At 40.1% G+C, this 24667-nt stretch overlaps 1 protein-coding gene across 1 annotated transcript; it reads left to right on the top strand.

Moving 5' to 3' along the window:
• The first annotated feature begins 80 nt into the window (after positions 1 to 80).
• Positions 81 to 24129, top strand: gba2 (glucosidase, beta (bile acid) 2). Its single transcript, XM_034677016.1, has 19 exons — positions 81 to 178; positions 266 to 458; positions 685 to 1335; positions 9570 to 9661; positions 11476 to 11591; positions 12222 to 12440; positions 14361 to 14600; positions 14798 to 14900; positions 16311 to 16464; positions 18596 to 18721; positions 18801 to 18985; positions 19158 to 19262; positions 19368 to 19475; positions 19586 to 19737; positions 19835 to 19941; positions 21803 to 21945; positions 22056 to 22171; positions 22808 to 22999; positions 23372 to 24129. Exons 3-19 carry the CDS (start codon positions 1142 to 1144, stop codon positions 23606 to 23608), a joined length of 2589 nt encoding a protein of 862 aa, XP_034532907.1. The 5' UTR covers positions 81 to 178; positions 266 to 458; positions 685 to 1141; the 3' UTR covers positions 23609 to 24129.
• Positions 24130 to 24667: the final 538 nt, after the last annotated feature.

Here is a 24667-nt window from a genome sequence, read left to right as displayed (position 1 = left end):
TTTTATCAAGCTATTAATATTTTTAAATGCATAAATATATGTCAATGTCTATCCTTTAGGTGGAATGTTTGAATTACTACATGAAAACAACCCCCCCTGTTCACTCCGAATGGTACAGGCTCCTCAGTGACGCTGCCATCTCTGCGGATATTTTTTATCCCTCATTAAAGCTTGTCAGGTATTATATGATTTTGAAGTGACCAAAGTGAGTTCTGATTTTGACTCCACTTCATTCTAACAAAATGTAAACATTTTTATGTTTTAGTTGCGGTATGAAAAGTAGCTAAACTGAGGTTTGGGAATACAATCTCCTGACAGTGGTGTAGACATGTCACCTGAAAGACAGCGCAGAGGGAGTGCTGTTTACATGTTGTACAGAGGGACGTGCTAGAAGAGGCTGCAGAGTTCTGACAGAAGTCGGGTTGGAGCAGCAGCAGGGTGATGACGCTTTCTCTACGGTATGTATAAAGCACGTATATCCTCTCTCATGCTTTCATTGAGATCAAAGTTAGGTTATGTTTCACGATTATAATCCAAAGGGGACTGTTGCCAGCGTTACATGATGAATTAAGGTGAAACAGTGCCAGTCTGCGGGTACTGAGATGCTTACTTTGTATGGGCCCACCTGGTTCACTTGATCATTACTTTTTAACCATTGCACCATTCTTTTGGCTCTCTTTGCAGGTGCTGAGTGAACTGGATCGGCATACGTAATACTTCCTGTCAGCTGGAATCCACACATCCGGACTCCATGTGAAAGGGGGGAACGGGTTCTGCCAATCTCTGAACACAGGAATCCAGAGGGTGATGCAAAATGTCCCCGAGGATATGAACCTCTGTAGGGGCTGTGTGCTCTTTAGTGGACTGTAATAACAGTATAATGACTGTAGGACCTCCATGAACTGCAGCTATCATCTCATGCTTGGTTCTTGTCCCTGGAGGCATTCAGAGCTGCCAGTTGAGAACCTGTTTACCCCACAGGAATGATCTAAAGGCTGATCCACTTAAAGATATCAACGCCTCATGCTGCTTTCTTCTGAAACGGACTGTATAAACAAAAGGTGGTGAAACCTTGTCTCCAACAAGCTCCCTTTACCCACTCACTCCTTTAAGATAAGTTTTGTTCCATATCCTGCAAAAAATGTCTTCAGACTGGGGTGAGAAGTCCACTGCAGACCTGATGAGCAGGTATGTTTCCAAGGAAACAGGATATGGAGTTCCCAAGGAGGGTTGGCGGATCTGTCTGGCACACGAGTTCAAGGAGAAGAGGAAACCCTTTCAGGCTAAAGACGTCTCGCTGTCCAATGTTTTGGAGCATGTCGGCCTTGGGATCAGGTGAGATGTTCTGTCCCTCCATATGAGACCACTTCATTTAATGTAGCACTTTAGAAAAGAACAGGAGGTGCTCTGCAGTCAGTGCAGGGTATAAGTGTCTGCCTGAAGGTATACAATGTTACAATGTTGCAATGTTAACAACACAAGCAAAGATCTAGACAAGAGGAAACAAGATCAGTACGAGTAACAAAGTGCTTCAAGTCCATTTGGGTGCAGGTACTGCCAAGCAGTTTAAAGGCAATGCACAAAAGTAAATAAGGATTTATTTATTTATTATTATTTTTTTATTATATATAATAAAAGAAGGAACATCTACAATGAAGCAACCAAATAATTTAAGACCTTCCATTATCTTCATCAACAATTAACCTCACCACAATAATGACCAAAGTACCAAGTGCTGGGTCACTCCAGACCTGAACATAGATTCTCAGAGTAGAGCAGGACAGTGCGAGTCAACTTTAGCTGGACAACATGATCTGCCACTGGGGACAACAGTGGAGAACAGTCTAGCTAAGTGCATAGTGCTTCCTAAAGAGCTGGGTCTTTAGCTGTCTTTTGAAGGTAGAGAGGGACTCTGCAGATCGAATGGAGTTGACCAATTCATTCCACCATTTAGGGGCAACAGAAGAGAAGAGTCAAGCTAGTGATTTTGAGGCCTTATGTGCTGGAAGCACTAGGCGCTTTTCAGAGGCTGAGCGTAGCAGGCGAGAAGGGCAGTAGACCTGGATGAGGGGTTCCAGGTAAACTGGAGCGGTTTTGGTTACTGCTTTGTAAGTCATGATTAGAGTTTTGTATCTGATGCGAGCTGCAACTGGAAGCCAGTGTAGTGAGATGAGCAGGGGAGTGACATGAGCTGTCTTAGGCTGGTTGAAGACCAGACGTGCTGCTGCGTTACATGATACATGATAAAAGAAATGTAAGAAATACTTGAAATTTAATTGGATTATTTGTTATTATCATTATTAGTATTAACATTTAAGAAGACAGAACAGGAAGGATGGGGAAATGAATAAAAAGCACATTAAAGGGAAAGAGTATTTGCAGGATATATTTGACTAAATGAGAAGTGAGAGTAAATAGGTGGGGCTGATTTAAAATCCTCTAGTGATGGACTCAACATGAAACAGGAGACTATTCCACAAATGAAAGAGGTGGGTCATAACCTTAATTATTACAATGTAAGCAAAGGTCGTACAGATTTTAGGGATTTGAGACAAGAAAAGGTGTCCCAATACGCAGAAAAACCAACGTAAGCACTTAATTACTATTGCATCAAAACGAAATTCAATGCCTCTGCAATCTGCCTGTGAAAATTAGGAAATCTCAAACACTAAAAAATGCACACCACTGAAATAACTTCCAAGTGTTCAGAAACATTCTGTTAATGTTTCACATTTAAAGACTGGTCTAATTTTCGTGCGGTTACTTTATGAGTACGGTTTATTGACATACTCTGAAACAGAAAGGAGTTGTTGTGAGGTGGATCAAACTAACCTGAGGGCAGAGTTTTATAGTCCGTTTTACAGATGAATAGTGGAGCTCATCCTTCAAAGGCTGAAACAACAAATACAAGGATCTTTTATTTGACTCTTCATTTCACTTGTAACCAATGCAGGTGTGCCTTTCTGTTTTTAAGAGATGAATTTCATAGTTATTCAAACAGTGATTTAACTTCTGACTAACAGACTAGTTGAAGGTAAGACAACACTCTGGAAACAGTCAAATTGAGCACAATTTATTCAGCATGGTAAAGTCACAATCTGTGGGTAAACATAAAAACAGTTTGTTGAGTGTGTCTAACATTAGCAGAGCTAGCACCCACCAGTCTTTGGTCCTCATCAACTAGGGCAACCTCTGGTCTCAAAATATGAAGCCCATGCGGAAGTGTTATGAACTGCAGTTAATTGAGCGTCTGTGTGAGGCTGGCTGAAGAAACACTGGAAACCACATACACACCAATTCAAAAAAGACGAACTTTAAAGCAGAAATAAACATGTTTACAGCCTGGTTCCAAAAACTGCTCTGGCTTAAAGAGCTAATCGACAAACACTGTGCGGGGGTGAATTTTTTTCAAATGCAATGGTTCATAAGATATTAAGATACGAGGACACGACTGACTTGATTGACAGGCGGGAACACTGTGGCTGTTGGCGAGGAGGCGCAAACCCCGCCTCTTTACCTCACACTAACTCGACAGCAGTTAAGTTTAGCTCAGCATTTCCAATATGGCTCCCGCTGACGATTGGCGCTTCAGAAACCGATAGGTGACGCCAGGGATACTACGTCCATTATTTATACAGTCTATGGTCCTCATGCAGGTTAACATCCACACGCCCAGTGGTTATATCCCATTTTAAGCAGACACAGCCTACATACAACTCTATCTCCATTCTCTAGATCAAAATACGGCCTAACTTCATCATGGTACAATATCACATCTATCATCTGAGCTTGTTTACATCCAGGTAGTAGAGAGGGTTACGACATTAAGGCAGTAGCTGTAGCACCAGCTAGTGAAAAGTGGTTGTGCTTTAGCTTAGACACAACACATGACCAGCATTTCACGCCCACAATGATGAAGTAAAAGCTTAGCTGGCGTTTAATAGGTAAATTGATGCGCTCATCCTATTTTTAAACCTTTTTTCGGTCTTATACTTTGATTAGTCGACCATACAGCGATTAGTGCTCGAAACAATGCAAATTTACTATTTTTTATAACAGGTTTTTCCCACAGTTAAACCACATTAAAGACTCCTTTCTCTGTTGGTCGTGGTTTACACCTCCAGATTACAAAGCACCTTAGTTTCTGTATGTCGTAAACAAACAGCTTCCACAGTGCAACACCTGAGGAGCTATTAGGCCTCAGTGTCATATTTCTCAGACCACAACAGAGAGAGATGTTCAGACTTAAGATGGTTCAAGCTCCAACAAATGATACTGGATTTTTCTCACATAAAACAACACATTTTCCAGTTTGAGAATTTTCACAGTAACCCAATAAGAAGTTATCATCTAGTTGACTTCTTAGCAATGCTTAAAGGAATAAGCGACAGGGGGAGCAGAGTAAACACATCATTGAGGGGTTGCAAAGTTCTTCCCAACCTGTGGTAAACCTTTTAGTTTAGTCTATAAAGTACAGATTATAGATAAGTGGGGATGTTTCATGCCTTAATGTAGTAATAAGACTCTTCACAGAGAGTCCTTTATAAATTAAATGTGGAAATTCAACGCAGCACATTTCTTCTCTCGGATCAGCTTGTAGTTCAAGCTGCACTTTGTTTCTTTTTCCATGACATCAAAAACCTCTCCAGCAGTGAAGACAGGAAGTTGTAGGAGAGAGTTCACAAACACAAATTTGTGCTTCTCAATTAAAGATTCCCCTGCAGCGATAAAACAAAAAAAATCCAGTTCAGGTCTAAACATCTGTGGGGCCTGTCGGGTTTGTTTTCTCAGCAGCCTGCTGTCATCTGAGACGCAGAGAGATACGGCCTGCCTGCAACATTTTCTCTCAGTTATCAGTTCAAGAGTGTTGCTTAACTCAGGACTCTGGAATTGATCTGGACCCACTTTAGTCCTCAAGAGGGTTGCTTAAGTCAGGACTCTGGAATTGATCTGGACCCAGTTTAGTCTTCAAGAGTGTTGCTTAACTAAGGACTCTGGATTTGATCTGGACCCAGTTTAGTCTTCAAGAGTGTTGCTTAACTAAGGACTCTGGAATTGATCTTGACCCAGTTTAGTCTTCAAGAGTGTTGCTTAAGTCAGGATGCTGGTATTGATCTGGACCCAGTTTAGTCTTCAAGAGTGTTGCTTAACTCAGGACTAACAAATTGATCTGGACCCAGTTTAGTCTTCAAAAGTGTTGCTTAACTCAGGACTAACAAATTGATCTGGACCCAGTTTAGTCTTCAAGAGTGTTGCTTAACTCAGGACTAACAAATTGATCTGGACCCAGTTTAGTCTTCAAGAGTGTTGCTTAACTCAGGACTCTGGAATTGATCTTGACCCAGTTTAGTCTTCAAGAGTGTTGCTTAACTCAGGACTCTGGAATTGATCTGGACCCAGTTTAGTCTTCAAGAGTGTTGCTTAACTCAGGACTCTGGAATTGATCTTGACCCAGTTTAGTCTTCAAGAGTGTTGCTTAACTCAGGACTAACAAATTGATCTGGACCCAGTTTAGTCTTCAAGAGTGTTGCTTAAGACAGGACTCTGAAATTGATCTGAACCCAGTTCTGCTTTTGGTGATTTTTATAGATTTATTTGAAACGATAACAAGTGAAGAGAATACGAACTTTGACATAATCTCACTTTGTCACCTTTATTCCCAACTAAATGACTTAAACAGCTCTTTCTTCTTCCTCCTTTTTTTCTACATCAGCTCCCACGTGGATTTTTCAGATCCTTAAACCTCTGTCTTGTGACAACAGTTGGGCGTTATTTCATATTTCACGACTAAGTCCTGTTCAAACGCTAAAACTGTTGTCACTCTTTCATAAATCAGTTGCAATGTTGAATGCAAAACAAACATCCTGCACTCCCCTGTAAGCTTAAGCTAACACTTATGATATATTCTCACTCCAGGTGTGTCTTGGTTGCTTTACCTCCATGGCAACCTTTGTTAATTATTGCACAGGGTAACGTGATAGTAATATAGCCGCAGCAGCCGCAGCAGCCGCAGCAGCCGCAGCAGCAGCCGCAGCAGGAGGGGAATGTTTGTAAAGTATGCAAACAGAATCATTAATCAAACCAGGTAGAGTCACACCTTCAACTGTGAATCAGTAAGTGAGAGGTGAAACAAGGTTAGCATACAATAGAAGTTACACAGGAAGGAGTGAAACTATAAATGGAAATTATATAAGTAGAAACAATCTGGCTTTTTGTGCTTTGGACTGTAACTACAAACAAACAAACAAACAAGCTAGCGAGATGTGCAAAAACTTTAACCATTGCATTATATATAAGCTTTAAGAGGAAAGCAACACTACACTCATTCATTACCCAAGTAGAAGTTAAATATGTATGTAAGGAAGACTCTGGTAAAAGTAGACATACTGATTCAACTTTTTTAATGAACGTAAAAGTTTAAAAGCACTTATTTTTCAATATATGTTTTTATTATTTTATCATTTTCAGAACAAAACGACAAAATTCAAGGCTCATTTTGTGTACAAAGCAGATTTTCAGACAAAGATATGTACTGTCACCACTTCCCCCAAGTACAGAAAAGAAAAAATAGTAAATAAATTAGATAACAATAATAACAGCAATCATAACAAACCTTTGACTCAAAAAATACATGACACATGTCACAGGTGACACGTCCCATCCTTTGCACTGCCATTTTGAACTGCTCCCTTCAGGTCGGCGTTTTAGACTGCCACGAGCCACAAAGAACTATTTTGTTCCAAGCGCAATTAAATTATTAAATTCTTAGATTGCAAAATCAAACCAAACATTTCAATTTCAATTTTAGCAAACCAAATAAATAGCAAACTGCAGCATCTGCCTGTCCCCCGTCCAGAGTTTACAGGGGCCTGAATAATTTAAGGACTTCGAAGGATTTATGTATGTATGTATGTATGTACGTGTCTATGTGCATGCGTACTTACATGGATATATACAGTATATATGTGTATACATATGTGTTCTTATGTATGTGTATGTACATATGTTTTATATTTTTATACTCCATATTTTATTCTAGCTCCTTAAAGGAATTCTGCTGGCAATCACCAGGAAGAATCCCAAGCACTCTCTCTGTTCTTGTCGAAGGCAATTTTCCACATTGTGGACAAGTAAAAGTTCTAATCTAATCTAATCTTATCTAAGAAAGTAAGATTAGCAAAAACAAAAGAAACAAACAAACAAAAAGCAGAGAGAGAAAAAATAAACAAGTCATCCTCCAACTCCCATCTATGAAGAATGCATTAAAACTGATGTTGGATGTCAACCCTTATGTAGGGTTCCCATTAAATTAGGAAAAGTCATGAAATATGAAGCCAAAAAAAATGATGTTAGTCATTCATCTAGAGACGTTAAACATTGATTGGGGTCCAATTGACCCCAAGGATAATAGGAGGGTTAAATATGTCAGTATTCTGGTATAAAGGAAGTAGTCTGGCTTCTACCTGAATCCTCTGAAAGGTGAATGTATCATGTCAGTGGATATCAATTACTATGACACGGATTTGACTGTTTATTGAGTTACTAGTATGAATAGCACAGGTTATTATATAGGTTAGCTGCAGGCTTACTTTGTTACAGTACTTGACCTAGTGTACACTCAGTTGGGTCAGGGTCAGCCCCGTTGTTTGCTTTCCAGTTGAGCTGCACAACATCAACAACATGACAATAGAGAAACCTGACTTGGCCTCTGATAACTCCATCCCATTCATGTTGTCCTGAGTGAAGCGCTACATGCACACCATTGTGTAGCCTTCCTGTGAAGTTATTTTTTGTGCCTCACACAGACACGCAGGGTAGGTTTTTTTTTTTGCAGTTGCACGGTATCTTCTTCACAAAAAGCAGATGGCCTTTTGTGGCTGAAACGGTATTGATTATTTGGGAGTAAAGTAGGTCATAATGCTGAGAATCAGGCTGCTGGGTCACTGCCTGCTTTGACTTCTGACAATGCAGAGAGTAGACGAAGAAGTAGATGAAGACAACCTTAACTAACATTTAAGAGAAGGGATGTTGTTGTATTCTTATTCATAAGGGTCAATTCTTTTTACAATTTACCAATAATGCCTCTGACATCATTGAATTATAAGCATCCAATATTTTGATACTTTACATGAATAAGGCTAAACACTGACTCGGGTCAATAGTACAACTTCAAATTTGTCAGTTTGGGAATTTATTAACAACTAACACTGAAGAGATGACATGATGCTAGGTATCTCAAACTACCTTTTTTTTTAGCTTCATTCATTTACTAGTTTTTTTTAATTATGATATATTTTTATTAGGTTTTTCTGCTGTATACATAAATCAAAAAGTGCATGTTACCCAGTTTTCTATTTTTACAGACAAACAAGAACACATCGTACGACAACCACTAGAGTCCATTCCAATGTATTTTGAAATGGTATCTTGAATATAAGAAAACAGGAAGGACAGCTTGGCCTATGAAACATATATTACATTATTCCTCAAGAGAGGGAATAGAATTTAAAAATGACAGAAAAGGACCCCAGGTCTTTTTAAAATTACCTGAGCAACCTCTAGAACTACACTTAATTTTCTCTAAATAGAGGAAGGACATTAGGTCTTGTAGCCAGGAATTTGCTGATGGCGGTTTATGATCCTTCCATTGTAGACGAATGAGTCAGCGGGCCGCAAGAGAGGCAAAGCAATGATATTTCTTTCCCTGACAGAAAAGCGAGTTAAGTCCTCAGGGACACCAAAGATTGAGATAAGAGCGTATGTCATGCCTCAGAGTGTTTCCATGTTAATATGCTGGTTTTATTAGCTTGTTTAATACGTCTGTTTGGTTATTCTGAGCACTAAACACCAAACTTACAAAAGCCTTTCATTGTTTTGACATAGTAGCAGAAAATCTAGTATGTCAGAGCAAAGTTCAGGGCATAAAGCGGACTAACCTTTATCCCATTGGTAATATAGTCTAAGTCATCTCTTCCACTATAAATCATCTGATACGCACGCACGCACGCACGCATGCACGCACGCACGCACGCATGCACGCACGCACGCACGCACGCACACACACACACGCACACACGCACACGCACACACAAACACACAAACACACACACACACACACACACACACACACACACACACACACACACACACACACACACAATGAACTGTTAGAATCCCTCTGATGAAGTGGAAAGTTGCAGCTTCGACTTCACTTCCCTCTCTTACAAGTGCTTCCTTTATGCTGTTGCAACAATTCCCTCTTTTGTGTCTCTGCCTGTGTGTACGTGTGTGTGTGTGTGCTTCCATGTGTGTGTATATTGGGAATTGCAAATTAACCATTTGCTCCAGCTTTGGCTCAAAATACTAGAGTAGGCGAGGAAAAAAGAAGCACGCTTTCATCAGTGACATTCATGCTTGTTATGGTTGATTTGAAACTCATTTGATGACTCCACATGACTGTAGCTAAGAGGACAAACTTCATGAATTACATGCGTTTTTATCCATTTTCTCACTTACTTAATGACTGTAAGGTAACAAGTGCACTGTATCCTGTGAATGTGTTCATCCAGGTATCTAAAATGGTGGTACAAGAAGACCCAGGTGGAAAAGAAAGCTCCATTCATTGATATGTTTCGTGCTCAGCCTTTACGCCAAATATACGGTGAGTCTGGGTCACTCTTACAACATTTTAACGATTGAAGGCTGAATTTGAGAGGGATAAACAACCAGGTTCATACATATCTCAGAGTTTCATGGAATATTAGTGTAATTCTGAGCAATAATCCAGTCTAATCTTTGACCAAAACCTCAGTTGACCCCTTTAACTTCCAAAGTTAAGGTCTTTAGAAGTAATTTGGAAGTAACTGCAGCTGATTGCTTGGAAAGCGACAGAAAACTGCTTTCTCTTCGGTTACATAAAGTTTGGTTTTGGCCCTTTTTTTTTTTTTCTGTAGACATCTCTTGAACTTGAAGCTCCTGTGAGGATTTTTTTTACAGTGGCCCTGAGAGCTCACAGCACTGCAACTTAAGAAAACACATGCAAAAAGACAAAACACAAGCAAATTAAGAAAACATCTTTATCAATTTGACAACACATGCGCAGCATTTAGAAAACGTGCTGCAAAGAACACAACACAACAAATTAGAAAACGCGCTGCAAATAGACCGCAACACAAAGGAAGCGTTTCAAGAGGACACTTAAAAGTGATGCACACGTCCGGACACGCTTGTTGTTGACGCAAATTTTGAGTCACAGCGTTATTAAGGTCCTCTTCCCATCAGTGGTGTTGGAAAATAAAATAAAAAAGTAAGTGTTTCCGCGTCAACAACAAGCCTGTCCGGATGTGTGCATCACTTTAAAGTGTCCTCTGGAAACGCTTCCGTTGTGTTGTGGTCTTTGCAGCACGTTTTCTAAGTGCTGCTTATGTGTTGTTGAAGATGTTTTCTTAATTTGCTTGTGTTTTGTCTTTTTGCATGTGTTTTCTTCAGTTGCAGTGCTGTGAGCTCTCAGGGCCACCGTAGTTTTTAGCGGGTTAAGAAAAAGACTAAAATGAATGCTGAGGTTTCTACATGAGTTGCAGAAACAAACCAAAACATCCACATAAGGTCCAACTTTTTCTGTATGGTTACTTTTAATGTCTGAAACCTTGGGTAGGGGGTACCCTGCTCACTGCTGAAACAGCCTTTGTTGACATTTTCCATGGCAAAGAATATTAACCAGTCATTTGCATGTTAAAAAAAACTTTCATTGAATTATATGACTCCCTCATCGACATAAAAAGAAGCAGTAAAGAAATAAGATGTACTGGTTTGTCCACAGGGGGCGCCAGAATAAACACAGAAGGCTTTTTTCGACCGCAGGGACTTTACCCCTGAACTACATGCGTTTTGACTGGAGGAACCAAGGTCTAAATTTAGTTCAGGGGTAGATAATCTCCCCCTGAAAAGCCTTTTGGCTGAATGTAACAGTGTTTGTGGAGTTTACAAAGTTGTTGAAACACAAAGGGAGTGCCTGGGAATGCATACTAGTTTAGTTTTTTATTAAGATTTTAAAATATTATTTAATATATTTGTTTCCATCCATACGTCACTGGCCTGATTTGCACAATCTACCCGGGACTTCAGCCCGTGGTCGAAACGCAGACAACAATTGGGGCACAGGAACCTTGTAGTTCCAGGGAAATAGTTCTGGGGGCTAGAAGACCCCAGAACTCTTGGTCGAAATGCACCTAAACTGGAACTTCCTCACAGGAGCTTTAAAATAGTCTGTGTCGATATGAAAAGGATACAAGGCAAAGGGTCCACATTTTCAAACATCTTCTGTAGTTGCTTCTTTTTCTGTTTGTCTGTGGCTCCAAAATGTTCTGTGTTCCCATCAGTGCTTAGAAATCTATTTTGTAGCCTTAAAAATGTGTTTAGGATTATCTGTTAATCTGCTGTTTCTTGATGTTGACTTTATACTGTCATGTTTTGCAGGTGCTCCACTCGGTGGTATCGGAGGAGGAACTATCACCAGGGGCTGGAGGGGGGAGTTCTGCAGGTGGCAGCTCAACCCTGGAATGTATCACTACAAAACTGTTATAGCAAACCAGGTAAACAGGATCCCAAAGAGGTTTAGACCTGTTTCAAAGCACACATACAGAATGACTTAAATGATGTCTATGTTTTTTGTATTTTGGTCCCTATATGGCCTGCGTTCCGCCTTCTTACTTATCTGAATATCTTCAAAGTCCAATGATAACTCATGCAGCCTGTTGACTCTATATTGCTGATAAGCAGGCACTTATCTCCCCTACAGGGCTGCTTTGGGCTTCATAAAAGAATAGAATGTCCACATTTATTGATCTATTTTGTTCTTTTCTGCTGCTGTTTCCAATTCTAGAAGAATTTAAACTTTGAAATATCACATCCACATATTGCCAAAGCTGCAACATTGGAGTTCAAGCAGGGACAAATCTATTGTTAGGGAGTCACAGCAGATTCCTCCCTAAGCAGACAAGAATGCAGTGTATGGGCGGCTGTGATTCCTTTTGTCCTGGAAAAAAGCGCTCTCATGTCACTAAAGTACTTTCCACTTAAAAGCAAAACCAGAAGTTGGATGCACATTCAGGTTTAGACATTTTGCCCCAGGGTTGTCAGAGGTCATTGTGGGAAATTAATCCCACAATGAATGAAAGAGAAAGAAATCAAAGAAATGAATGTTTCTTTTCTCTCTTTTTTAGTTTACAGTATGCTTGCGGCGAGGGGGACAAACGGTTTACCAGCAGGTGCTCTCTGTCGAGCGTCCGCCCACATTACAAGGCTGGAACTGGGGTTACTGCGGAGAGTTCGCCTTCTACCACGCCCTCTACCCCCGAGCTTGGACCGTCTATCATCTGCCAGGACAGAACGTGACTCTAACCTGCAGACAGATCTCGCCAGTCATCCCACATGACTACCAGGTAACTGTGGCATCCTGGGAACTTAATTTAATCCAACATTTAGTCATGATACTCTGATCTTCAACATCATGAAGAGTGTGGATACTGCTTTTAAACTTCAATAAAGTTAAAGCTCCTGTGAGGGTTGGGTTTACGCTGATTTTGGCGCCCCCTGTGGAGAAAGCAGTACCCTTTATTGCTTTCCTAATTCTGTCCTGGTCATGTTTAGTTATGTTTTTCCTTGCAAATAAGTTGACAAAATTTTGATGTCAATAATCTGACAGCAGCAAGAAGAAAATACATTTTTTTTCAACTATATTTTCCACTTTGGGTCAGCACCAAGTTGTTTTTGAGTAGCTTTGAGTGTGCACGCCAATTCTCTGTCATGTAGTTATGTTTTTAGCAAAAAAAAAACACTCAGAAACATCATCCTGCTTTCTCTAACAGCCAAATCTAACACTCATTTAGACACTTTGCCGTGGAAAATGTAAACAAGGCTGTTTTGGCTTTTACTTCGACACCTACCCCATGGCAGCAGATAGAGGCTTTAAAAATAAGTCTATAGAAATAAACAGTTGTGTTGCTGATGGTCTAGTTTGCTTCTGAAGGTCGAAGACAGACATTTGTATTAATTTCTTCCTGTTTCATTACCACTAAAAACTCCACACAGGAGCTTTAATCATATTAAGATTTTTGGGAAATAAAGTGAAATATTTTCAGCATATTTCTTTAAACTACAAAATGTTGTATTCATTTTCTACCCCATATATGCATAACTCCTTTGAGTATAACTAAGATATATTTTTATGAGATTGATCATATCTCACTGCAGGTGCATTACTTTTAAATATAACCCAAACAAGTCACAGCAATAAAACAAACGTATCCTCAAGGCGCCGAAGAACTTGTTTATCCCTCCTGTTATGTTCGTTTCTCTGGATCAGCAATAATGTTTCTGGGTCAATTTGACCCGGGGCATATTCAATTATCCAAAAGTGTCAGAACCCAAAAGAATCCCAATACACATTTTTTTAAACCTATTTTTAACTTCATTACTAACAATTTAAATCAAGATTTAATCCATTGGTGTTCTTTAATTCTCACAGATCATGGTTCAATGAGGATAACTCACTCGTTTTTCATTAAAAATTAATGTAAAAACTTTTTTTAATGTACATTGGAAAGCCCTAAATATAAATACAATCATTTGACATGACATAGATTTTTGTAAATTTTATTTTACATTTGTATTATTTTTACTTTTATGAAGTGATGTTGAACACCACTTTTGTCACATGCTGCTCAGATTTTGATGCTGCATTTAGCTGGTTTGGAAGGCATATATTGCCTAAAATAAACTTTAAAAAGGGTCAATTTGACCCGCAACATAACAGGAGTGTTAAGTCAACATGATCATGAATGATCTTTCGCTCACTGTGTTAATCCAATCAACGAGAAGGGTTGAATAAAGCCAAATTACATTACACTGATAATACATAAAAAAAATGGTGGCCGCACAGAGAAAGATTAAATTAAAAAAAATTGAAATTGGTGCTGAACAAAGGAGTTAGGGTCAGATATTTATAGTCTGAGACCTCCTATTTCTTTTCACTGTTGATCTTTGCTCACAATTTCACATGTAGTGAGAGACTCATCGTTTTTCAAGAACAAAATATAACAATAAGAGAACGTTCATTAGAAAATAAAGAGGCATTTTCCAACACAATCAATCAGATCATTTAGGTTTAAAATCACATGAAGTGCACAGAAGTGAAAATATTTAGGAACGAAAAGAAAGGTTTTGTCTTTTTCATCCATTTTTTGCAAATTAACTTCTCAACATAACTGAATAAACCCCAACAAGCTGCCTCAATAACTAGCTTGCTTATACGAGACATTATTTCAACACCGTTAATCGATCCTGTATCTCCGTTCTCTCAGGACTCAAGCATCCCTGCCGCAGTGTTCGTGTGGGACATAGAGAACAAGAACGACTTCGCTCTGGAGGTCTCCATCATGCTCACTATGGTCAACGGGTCGGGACACAAAGACGACAAGAGCGGGGGACACTGGAACGAACCATTCCACCTGGAGAAGGAGGGGGAGGCGGTGTCTGGGGTCCTGTTACACCACTGCACCACAGTGAACCCTTACACTCTGTCCATCGCCGCCCGAGAGCAGGTTTGAATTATTCAAGGTCTGATTGAAGCAGATTCAAGGTTTTTAACTTGTGCAGAAAACTGTACAACTAGTTCTCAGAAAGTAAACAAGATTACAAAAACAAAAAGTCCAGCCGGTTTAGAAATCTGTGGCTTTAATCAGGATTAAGTGCTGGATTTGAAAAGTGTGTTTGTGTGTGTGTGTGCATATTTGTACAGCCGGACAGAGAGGTCAGTCACCAGACGGCGTTCAGTCCAAAGGGAACCGGTAGCGGCCTGTGGAGTGACCTCATCACTGACGGACGGCTGGACTCTCCTACAGGTCGGTGGAGGGAGTTTCACAGTGTATTATATACGTCTTGGGTTAAAGTCGACTCAACGTGACACAGAAACATAGAATTAGTAGAAAGAAGTGAAGTTGTTTTATTTCTGGTAGTCTGATCCGACTACAAGGGAACAGCCATAAGTACAGGTTTAAAGAAATCCACAACACATTTGTCCATATTTGTAGCTTACTGTACGCTGATGTGTTCAGGGCCACATTGAAGGACCGCCATGTCTCCATACCAAAGATTTGGCCTGATATGTTGCTTGATTTCTCTGCTATAATACACCTTTGCTGTGTCTGAAAACATATGGAAGCATATACAGTATGTACTAAAACTAAAAACAAATTTGAAAGTTAAATTGCATTAAAAGAAATGCTTTTTAATTTTCTAAATATGTGCTCATTATTTGACTCATAATTAAAATGAATATTCAATTTGCATTTTCATTTGCCTCTACAACTATGCTAATCATGTCGCACAATTAAAATGAAAAATATATTAACATTTGCTTTTTAATTTTCAAAAAATGCCCCTCCTAAACTATTTAACTATTTATAATTTTTTTTTACTGAAAAATAAAATGAAAAAGCAATCCTCCCTTTGTCATTTTAACTTTCATGTTCAAGCTGTCACATTTTGTAACACAATTGAAATGAAAACGGAAAGGAAATTACTTTTTCGTTTTCAAATCTGCCCCCACTAAATCTGTCGCAATATTCAAACCAACTCGAACATATACAGTCATGGACGAATGTATTGGCACCCCTGGATTTTTTCAAGAAAATACACAATTTCTCCCAGAAATTGTTGCAATTAAAAATGTTTTTGTTATACACATGTTTATTCATTTATGTGCATTGGAACAACACAAAAAAACAGAAGAAAAAAGCCCAAATTGACATAATTTTGCACAAAATTAAAAAAATGGGCCGGACGAAATTGTTGGCAACCTCAATTTAATATTTAGTGGCACACCCTTTGGAAAAAATAACTCAAACCACATTTTTCCTATAACCATCAACAAGCTTCTTACACCTCTCAACTGGAATTTTGGACCACTCTTCTTTTGCAAACTGCTCCAGGTCTCTCAGATTTGAAGGGTGCCTTCTTGCAACAGCAATTTTGAGATCTCTCCACAGGTGTTCAAAGGGATTTAGATCCGGACTCATTACTCATCACAAATTATTTTATTAGTTGATTATGTTGGGTAACTTTTATTGCATTCAGAGCTGGGACATTTACAGGTGGTCACAAGAGACAAATGGGAAGACACATTTTAGTGTCAGGTGTGGACAGCTGAACCTGGATCTCTCATTTGTGTGATCAAGTTCATAGTTTTGAATTTGACAGAGATCCTACATTTTAACTTTTGGTTTTCTCTCCTCTCTGTTCTCTCTACGCAGGATCCAGCCCGCCGACGCCTAAAGGAGAAAAAGTGGCGGCGGCGTTAGCAGTCGGCTGCTCAGTGGCGGCTCAGGGACACAACACTGTGGAGTTCTGCTTGGCCTGGGACATGCCCAAAATCACCTTCGGCTCCAGGGAGAGGGAACACATCAGGTACAACAAACACTGAAGTTTAAATCTTACAGAGTGTTGTGTTGTAGGATTTTCGGATCTCTCTTTTTTGGGTGGATTTTGGTGTCTCTAAAACAAGCTGAAATTTGCACTGAGCACTGAGCCCCATTTATTTGATGGTCCTTATTATCTCTTGAATTACTCCATGTTTTAACATAAAAGTGAAATTACTGGGTTTTCTCCTCTCAGACACCTTTGCAGCCAAGTGGTGATTTGATTCCAGACTGCAACCTTAGCTGCAAATGACCCCCTCCTTTATTCCTCTCCGGGTCCTTACCTACTATCTGTCATATACAATTTAAAAACGCCTGAACTATCCCCAGAATTTAAAGCTCAAGAGTTATCTCCTCTCTTTCATCTCGGTCGTGTAGTCCTACTGGTCCTACAAGTTTCTGGTCCTACATTTATTTGCTCTGTTGTCACTGTTTTCTTTCTCTGCTGTGGTTGTTTGACTCTGTTTGACACCACAGAAGTCACAAGCACTCCTAGATTTTACTCTCAACTTGTTCCTTTTGTTCAGAGATGTATCCAGACTCTCTGAATCTTTCAACGATATTTTGTACTGTTGACGATGAAAGTGTTGAGCTCAGGAACATTATTCTGGAATTGTTGAACTGTTTGCTCACGCAGTCCCTCACAGAGCAGCAGACCTTTCCCACCTTTACTTCTGAGAGACTCAGCCTCTCTGGAGTGCCCTTTTTATACCCGGTCATGTCACTAACCTGTTCTGAATCAATCTAATTAGTTGGGAGATCTTCTTCCTCAACTTTTCTCAGTTTAAAATTAGCATATATTTTGCAACAGACGATAAAATGTACTGTTTTAAGATTCAAGATTCAAGATTCAAAGGATTCAAAGGTTTTTATTGTCAATTTTCACTATATATACGAGATAAACAGGAAAAACGAGATGCTGTTTCTCTCTTCCAGCTCTTAAATATCTAAAATTTAAATATAAAATACAATGAAATATAATAAAATACAGTTATATAAAAACAGCCTATGTACACAGTACAGGTAATGCAGTGACAGTTTAAAAATGGACATTGTAAATAGATAATAGTGCAAATGATATTAAGGTGCAGACAGTATTCGAGATAAGTAAATGGTTTAATGTGCAAAAGCAGCTGAGGTAGAGTCCTTGTATGTAGTGGGTGTGTTACAGTCCAGGGGGGGAGGTAGTGAGTGGACATTGATACGTTAACATTTATACGTTGTCTTTGCTCTATTTTCTATTACACATGGTTAAATGAATTGCATCAACATCTGTTTTTCTGAACATCATACTACCTTTCAACTTATCTAGAGCTGAGGTTGTACATTTTTAAGACTTCAAATGTTAAATTAATACTCAACTCAACTCAACTTAACTCATCTTTATTTATATAGCACCTTTCATACATAAAAACATGCAGCCCAAAGTGCTTCACAGAATAACACAGAGAAAGAAAACAACAGCAATGGTAAAATTCTAAAAGGCATGATTATAAATAAAATAAAAACAACACAGTAAAATTTATAAAATAAGTTACAGTGGAAAGAAAGGTTAAAAATAAGGTAGCGTTCACAAGATCAGATGAATATAGGAAATAAATAGATGAATAAATAATTGAATAAGATAAATAAATGTTAAATCAATGATTAAAATAATAAAAATAATAATGCAGTCTAGGTCTAAAAATAAATTACTCCAAATTAAAAGCTGAATTAAAAAGGTAAGTCTTACGTGTACTTTTAAAAACACACAGAGAGCTCGCCGGTTTAATGTCCAGAAGCAGAGAGTTCCAAAGCTTAGGGGCGTAAAAACAGAAAGCTCTCTGGCCGGTGTTTGAGTGAGACACACAAGGAACATTTAAAAAGGGAAACATTCGAGGACCTCAGTGATCGAGCTGGAACATAAAATGACAGGAGATCTGTGATGTATGGAGGAGCGAGGATGTTAAGAGCTTTAAAAACAAGTAAAAGAACTTTAAAATCAATTCTAAAAGAAACGGGGAGCCAGTGCAGAGTTTTAAGAAGAGGAGTTATGTGATCACTTTTCTTTTACAAAAGAATAATAATAAAGATAATGTTTGTACTGTCTTCCTCAATGTGCGTATGTTTTCTCTTCACAGGAGATACACTCGTTACTTTGGTATTAAAGGAGATGCGTCCCCCTCGCTCAGTCACTACGCACTCACACACTACAGACAGTGGGAGAGGAGCATTGAGGAGTGGCAGAGACCCATTCTGCAGGACAGGTAGGTCACAGCTCTGCAGGTTAAACGAGACACAAAAGCTCATTTATTGATGAATTATACGTTTATTTGTGCGTTGCAGTTCCCTCCCTTCGTGGTACAAGTCGGCTCTGTTTAACGAGTTGTACTTTGTGGCGGACGGAGGGACGGTGTGGACGGAGCTGCCGGAGGATGCTGACGTCAGCGGTGGCATTCGCAGCAAGGACGGAGGGCTGCCAGCTCAGCCTGATGTCATCAAGGAGTACGGACGTTTCGCTTACCTGGAAGGTAAAAAGACAAAGAAACAGGCAGACATAAGAGCATAGAGTTCAAACTTTAAGTACAAGATCAGTTCATTTACATTTTAAAAATACTTACAATTAGCAAAAGTGAAAAAACGTCTTCCTATTTCATATCCGTGTTTTAATGAGTTAAATGACAAACTATTATTGTTTCCCAGGTCAGGAGTACAGGATGTACAACACATACGATGTGCACTTCTATGCGTCCTTTGCACTCATCATGCTGTGGCCCAAACTAGCTCTGAGTCTGCAGTATGACATCGGTAAGAAAGCTGCTGTTTCAGGGGTTTTATGAAGCGTTGGAGCGTGTGTAGTTTATAAGAAGAAGCGATACCTGGGCCAAGTTTACAGCTTAAATCTCTCCTCAGCTGGCAGTGTGGTTCAGAAGGACCCGATGGAGAGGCTTCATCTGATGAGCGGGCAGTACTCTCCTGTCAAGGCCAAAAACGTGGTCCCTCATGACATCGGAGACCCAGGTAGGATACATTTCATTAACCTAATCTCTGACTGAAGTGAGGTATGATTCGATGATTTGTTTAAATACTTTGATGTAGTGATTTTAAGTTGTCTCTGACTTTGTTTGTAGATGATGAACCCTGGCAGAGGGTGAACGCCTACCTCATCCATGACACGGCGGACTGGAAGGACCTGAACCTGAAGTTCGTCCTGCAGGTTTACAGGGACTTTCATCTCACGCAGGACATGCAGTACCTGCGGGACATGTGGCCTGTCTGCGAGGTAAAACTGACCCCTGTGGATTCATTGTATTCTAGGATAGTGACACAGAACAGAAGCACATGCTGCTCAGATATGTAATTCTCGTTTGGTTTGGCAGGCGGTGATGGAGTCGGAGATGAAGTTCGACTTGGATGGAGATGGACTGATAGAAAACTCTGGATATGCTGACCAGACCTATGATGGTTGGACGGTAACTGGACCAAGGTGAGAGGCTTGAGTATACAAAGATTAAATAATAATAATAATACCTTTATTTGTATAGCACTTTTCAAAACAAGTAACAAAGTGCTTCACAAAAATAATAAAAACACAATAAAAGCAGAGAAGCAATAAAAGCAAACAGACAGTAAAAGCAACAAGGTGAAACGTTAAAGATTAAAATAAATTCACAAAATAAAAGCTTTACTATAAAAGTGTGTCTTGAGTAGTGAAATAAAATGAGGGCTGACTCTGAGAGTCTGATTTCCTCTGGCAGGCTGTTCCACAGTCGGGGGGCTTTGACAGCAAAGACCCTGTCGCCTTTAGTTTTTAGTCTAGACCGTGGAACAGCAAGCAGAGCACTGCCAGAGGATCTCAGACTGCGTCCTGGTTTAAGATAAGATAAGATAAGATACTCCTTTAGTCGTCCCACAACGGGGAAATTCATGGAGTTACAGCAGCAAACAAGAAGGTGTACAGAACAAGAATTTCAACAAGAATGTATATAGAAAAAAAAGTCCATTAGAGACAACAGCTTGGCCATAATTCTCCTGTCAGCCACCACCTCCACAGGGTCCAGGACTGAGCTGGCCTTCTTCCCCAGTTAGTTCAGTCTTGCTCTCCTGTATCCTGTCCGCCCACAGCAGGTGAAATCCTTCCAATGTGGCATTCGTGTCCGGTGTTAGCTCTGTTAGCATGATGCTACTCTGCCAGTATTCCTTCTGGTGCTGGGTTAGCTCGTCCACCTTAGCGTAGATAGATCTTACATTCCCCATAACGGTGGGTGGATGGACAGGTCCATGTCGTCTTTTTTAACTTGCACCTCAGTACCAGCACGTCGTCCTTGCCTCCTTTTCCTTAGCTCCCAGGGAACATTGGACTTATGGGGGCATAAGAGTTCAGGGATGTATCGAGGGGCGAGTCCATGTTGTGTTTTAAATGTGATTAAAAGTATCTTAAAATCGATCCTAAAAACAACAGGGAGCCAGTGTAGGGATGCTAAAATTGGGGTGATGTGTTTTAGTTCCAGTTGAAAGCCGAGCTGCTGCGTTTTGAACTGTCTGAAGTCCGTGAATTGATTTTTGATTGAGACAGGAGTGTAGTGAGTTGCAGGAGTCAAGGCAGGAGGAAATAAAAGTGTGAATGAGTTTTTCTAAGTTTTTGGGTGAAATAATGGACTTTCCCTTTGAAATGTTTCTGAGCTGATAAAAACAGGACTGGACAACTCACTTGATCTGTGGCTCAAAACATAAGTCCAGGTCAAAAATGACTCCAAGATTCCTTGCTGATGTTTTGATGGGGATTGCTAAATTATCTAGTAAACGCCTTACTTCTTTATATCCGCTTTGCCACTAACGCACCCTTCCACACTCACCACTGCGATCTCTATAAATTGGTGAAGTGGCCCTCCCTTCATACCCGACGGCTTCACCACTGGCTTCATTTCGTATACAAGTCAATCCTGGGCAAGACACCTCCCTACCTGTCCTCTCTTCTTCACCCAAGCCTCATATCGCAATAGGTCCAGTAACTACATTAAGTTCTTCATCACTGGTACTTCTGCTGTTTTCGGACGTAATTCCTTTCGTTTTGCAGCAGCTAACGACTGGAACAACTTACAAAACACCTTCAAACTCTCAACCTTGACTCCACTAACGACCTTCAAGCTAAAACTTCAACATATTTGAACCGAGTCTTTGTGTGTATGTGTTCCTGTTGGCGCCTCTTGGTCAGGTCATGTTTGTAAATGAAAACTTGTTCTCAAACATTATTACCTGGTAAAATAAAGGTCTAATGAAAAAATATCTGACTTTACAGAAATGTAGCATAACTCCCTCTTCTGACATTTTGTCTGTTTGCGTCTCAGTGCGTACTGTGGCGGCCTGTGGTTGGCATCTCTGTGTGTGATGTGTAAGATGGCCCGACTGGTGGACAGCGAGGAGACATACCTACGATACAGGGACATTTTGGACAGGGGCAGTGCTGCTTTTGACAAACTACTGTGGAACGGTATAAACGAACTACACCCATCTCAATCATGTCTATTTTAATATACGGTAAACGGTCACAGCTGTTTATTTGCTTGAGATGCCCTCTCTTTATTTATGTTCCATGTTCAGGTAAATACTACAACTATGACAGCAGTGGAAGGGACCTTTCTAACAGTGTCATGTCTGATCAGTGTGCTGGACACTGGTTCCTAAGAGCGTCAGGGCTGGGAGACGGAGACTACCAGGTGAGTGAATATTTATCATCTTACATATTCTTCTCTTGAACTTGTAAACACATGAAGGTACTTGTTTTTAAAGCTGGGGTTGGTAGTCAGATTTAGATACACTTTTTGTTATACTGGTTAAAATGATCTTTATGTCCCGATGGCAATCAATACATAATGTGTTCTTAAAAAAGAGCGAAATAAATCAGCTATCTACAGCCGGAGTAAACCTGGGAAAACACCAACCAATCCCTGCCATCAGGAGCCAAATTATGAAACCAATCAAATCCCGTCCTGCCGTTCTGCCCGCCTCCTGCGCGTACATTTCATGTTTGTATGTGTTTTTAACTTCCACTATGATAATATTTTGGTGTTTTCTTACCGCTGAGTGAGACATGAGCTGACATAGTGCAAAACACAAGTACCGGTTTTGAATCAGTCACGATCATATGGTCCTGAAGCACCAGCGCTCGTTCATGTGAGCTGGGGCGTCGTTTTGGAGGAGCACCGAGGGGAGGGGGGGAGGGGTTAGACGGAGTCCTGAGGAAATGCTACATTCAAATTCTTGCTAGTTTTCCATGACTACCAACCCTAGCTTTAAGATTGCATATTGTCCAAATCTCTGGGGTCTAAACTTCACTTCCTGTCTCTCTACAGGCGTTTCCAAAAGATAAAATCCAGACTGCACTAAAATCTGTCTTTGACTTGAATGTGATGAGCTTCGCTGGAGGTCAGATGGGAGCAGTGAACGGCATGCGCCCAGAAGGGGTCGCTGACCGCTCCAGTGTTCAGTCAGACGAAGTCTGGATCGGAGTGGTGTATGGACTTGCAGCCACTATGATCCATGAGGTAAGTGTGGGCATATATGTCTTGAGAATGCACTGAATCCTGATGTTAGGATGTTTGGTATAAAGCAAGTTAATGAGTACTTTTCTGCATCTTTTTGCCCTGAATGTGGCCTCCAAAAATCATCAAAGATCTTAAAACAATGCTTTCTAGGAGCAAAATCAGACGCGTCCACAGTTTCTTTATGTGGTGGTGAACACTATAAGGGGCAGAATAAAAACTGAAAAGGTTACTTCTGTAAACAAAAATGTACAACAGAGCTGAAGAGTACATTCCAAAAAAGACTCAAATTGGTGCATGACATTTCACCTGAATGCAGAAAATGAAAGGTTTGACACAGAATTCTGATTTATGTCTTATTGCTGTTTTTTTTAGGGTATGTATGAAGAAGGTATGCGCACGGCGGAGGGCTGTTACCGAACTGTGTGGGAGAGACTAGGCATGGCCTTCCAGACTCCTGAAGCGTACTGCGAGAAGGGCATCTACCGCTCCCTGGCATACATGAGGCCTCTGAGCGTGTGGGCCATGCAGCTGGCCCTGAATATGTCACAGAAGGCCCAGAACACGCCGGCACAGAACGGAGCATCTGATGGAGAGCAGGGACAAGATTAAAGAGAGCTAGGACCTCAGAATAAAAACTGTTGTGTTGGGTGTGGTACAGCAAGCTCCTTTTGTGAATCACCTTTAAACTCTCCAGCAGCTACCATCCTCATCTGCACTCCACCTCCATCTCCGATGTGATCTGAGACGGACTTTGAATCTGACTCTCTGTTCTCAGTTAGAGACTAAGATGTTTTTATCTTGACAAAGTCAGTAGCTACTGTAGATCATGATATTTGATGTAGAGTGCAAACGTTTTAAAGAGACTGCTAATGGTTCCTGTGTTTTTTAAGATGTGCAAAGACAAGTGGTAGCCAGTGATTTTAAGAGTATGTCTATTTACACTACATTTCCCGATCATGTCAAAACCAATGTTTGCATACTTTATATGCTAACCATCTAAGGACTGTTGTTTATTATACCAGCCCCATGTAGTCATTTCTGTCTTTTAACAGTTGAATCAACATCAGTGAACCTTTAAATAACTTTAACTGTATTTGAATAATGTCTCAATAAAAATATGGACCCTTAAAGAGGAAGCAGTCAATTTAAAAGTTTTCCTTGACTTCAGTTTAAACACTAAACTAAGTGAGGCATTGTTTGATGAGTAGAATTGGAAATCATTATGTTTTTTTTAAATGGAATTTGGTGCCTTGCTGCATGTTGGCCTAAATCTACAGTATATTCATGTAGAGGCAACATTTACTGTTTTATAAAACCCAGTACTCATGACAATCATGCATAATAAAACAACTGAATGAGGTTAAACAGATGGCTTGTTGTGCTATTATGGGCAGAAACTGAGTTTGAAGTATTTGAATTTCAATTGTTCAACTTCTATGCGTCCATGAATTATCTTTACAACTTATCCCATTGGGTCGCGGGAGGCTGGGGCATATCCCAGCTGTCACTGGGCGAGAGGCGGGGTACACCTAGAATCTCTCCAGCACAGACTGTATAATAATAATAATAATAATTAAAGCCGCAAGCAGCGATGAACGGGCCCTCGCACACCTGCAGCCACCGCCTCATATGAGCCACCGCAGGATGATTTGGTGAGATTTTGGGGCT

Source organism: Notolabrus celidotus, chromosome 23 (assembly GCF_009762535.1).
Source record: "Notolabrus celidotus isolate fNotCel1 chromosome 23, fNotCel1.pri, whole genome shotgun sequence".
Classification (NCBI taxonomy): Eukaryota; Metazoa; Chordata; class Actinopteri; order Labriformes; family Labridae; genus Notolabrus; species Notolabrus celidotus.
This window is presented reverse-complemented; position numbering and strand designations above follow the sequence as displayed.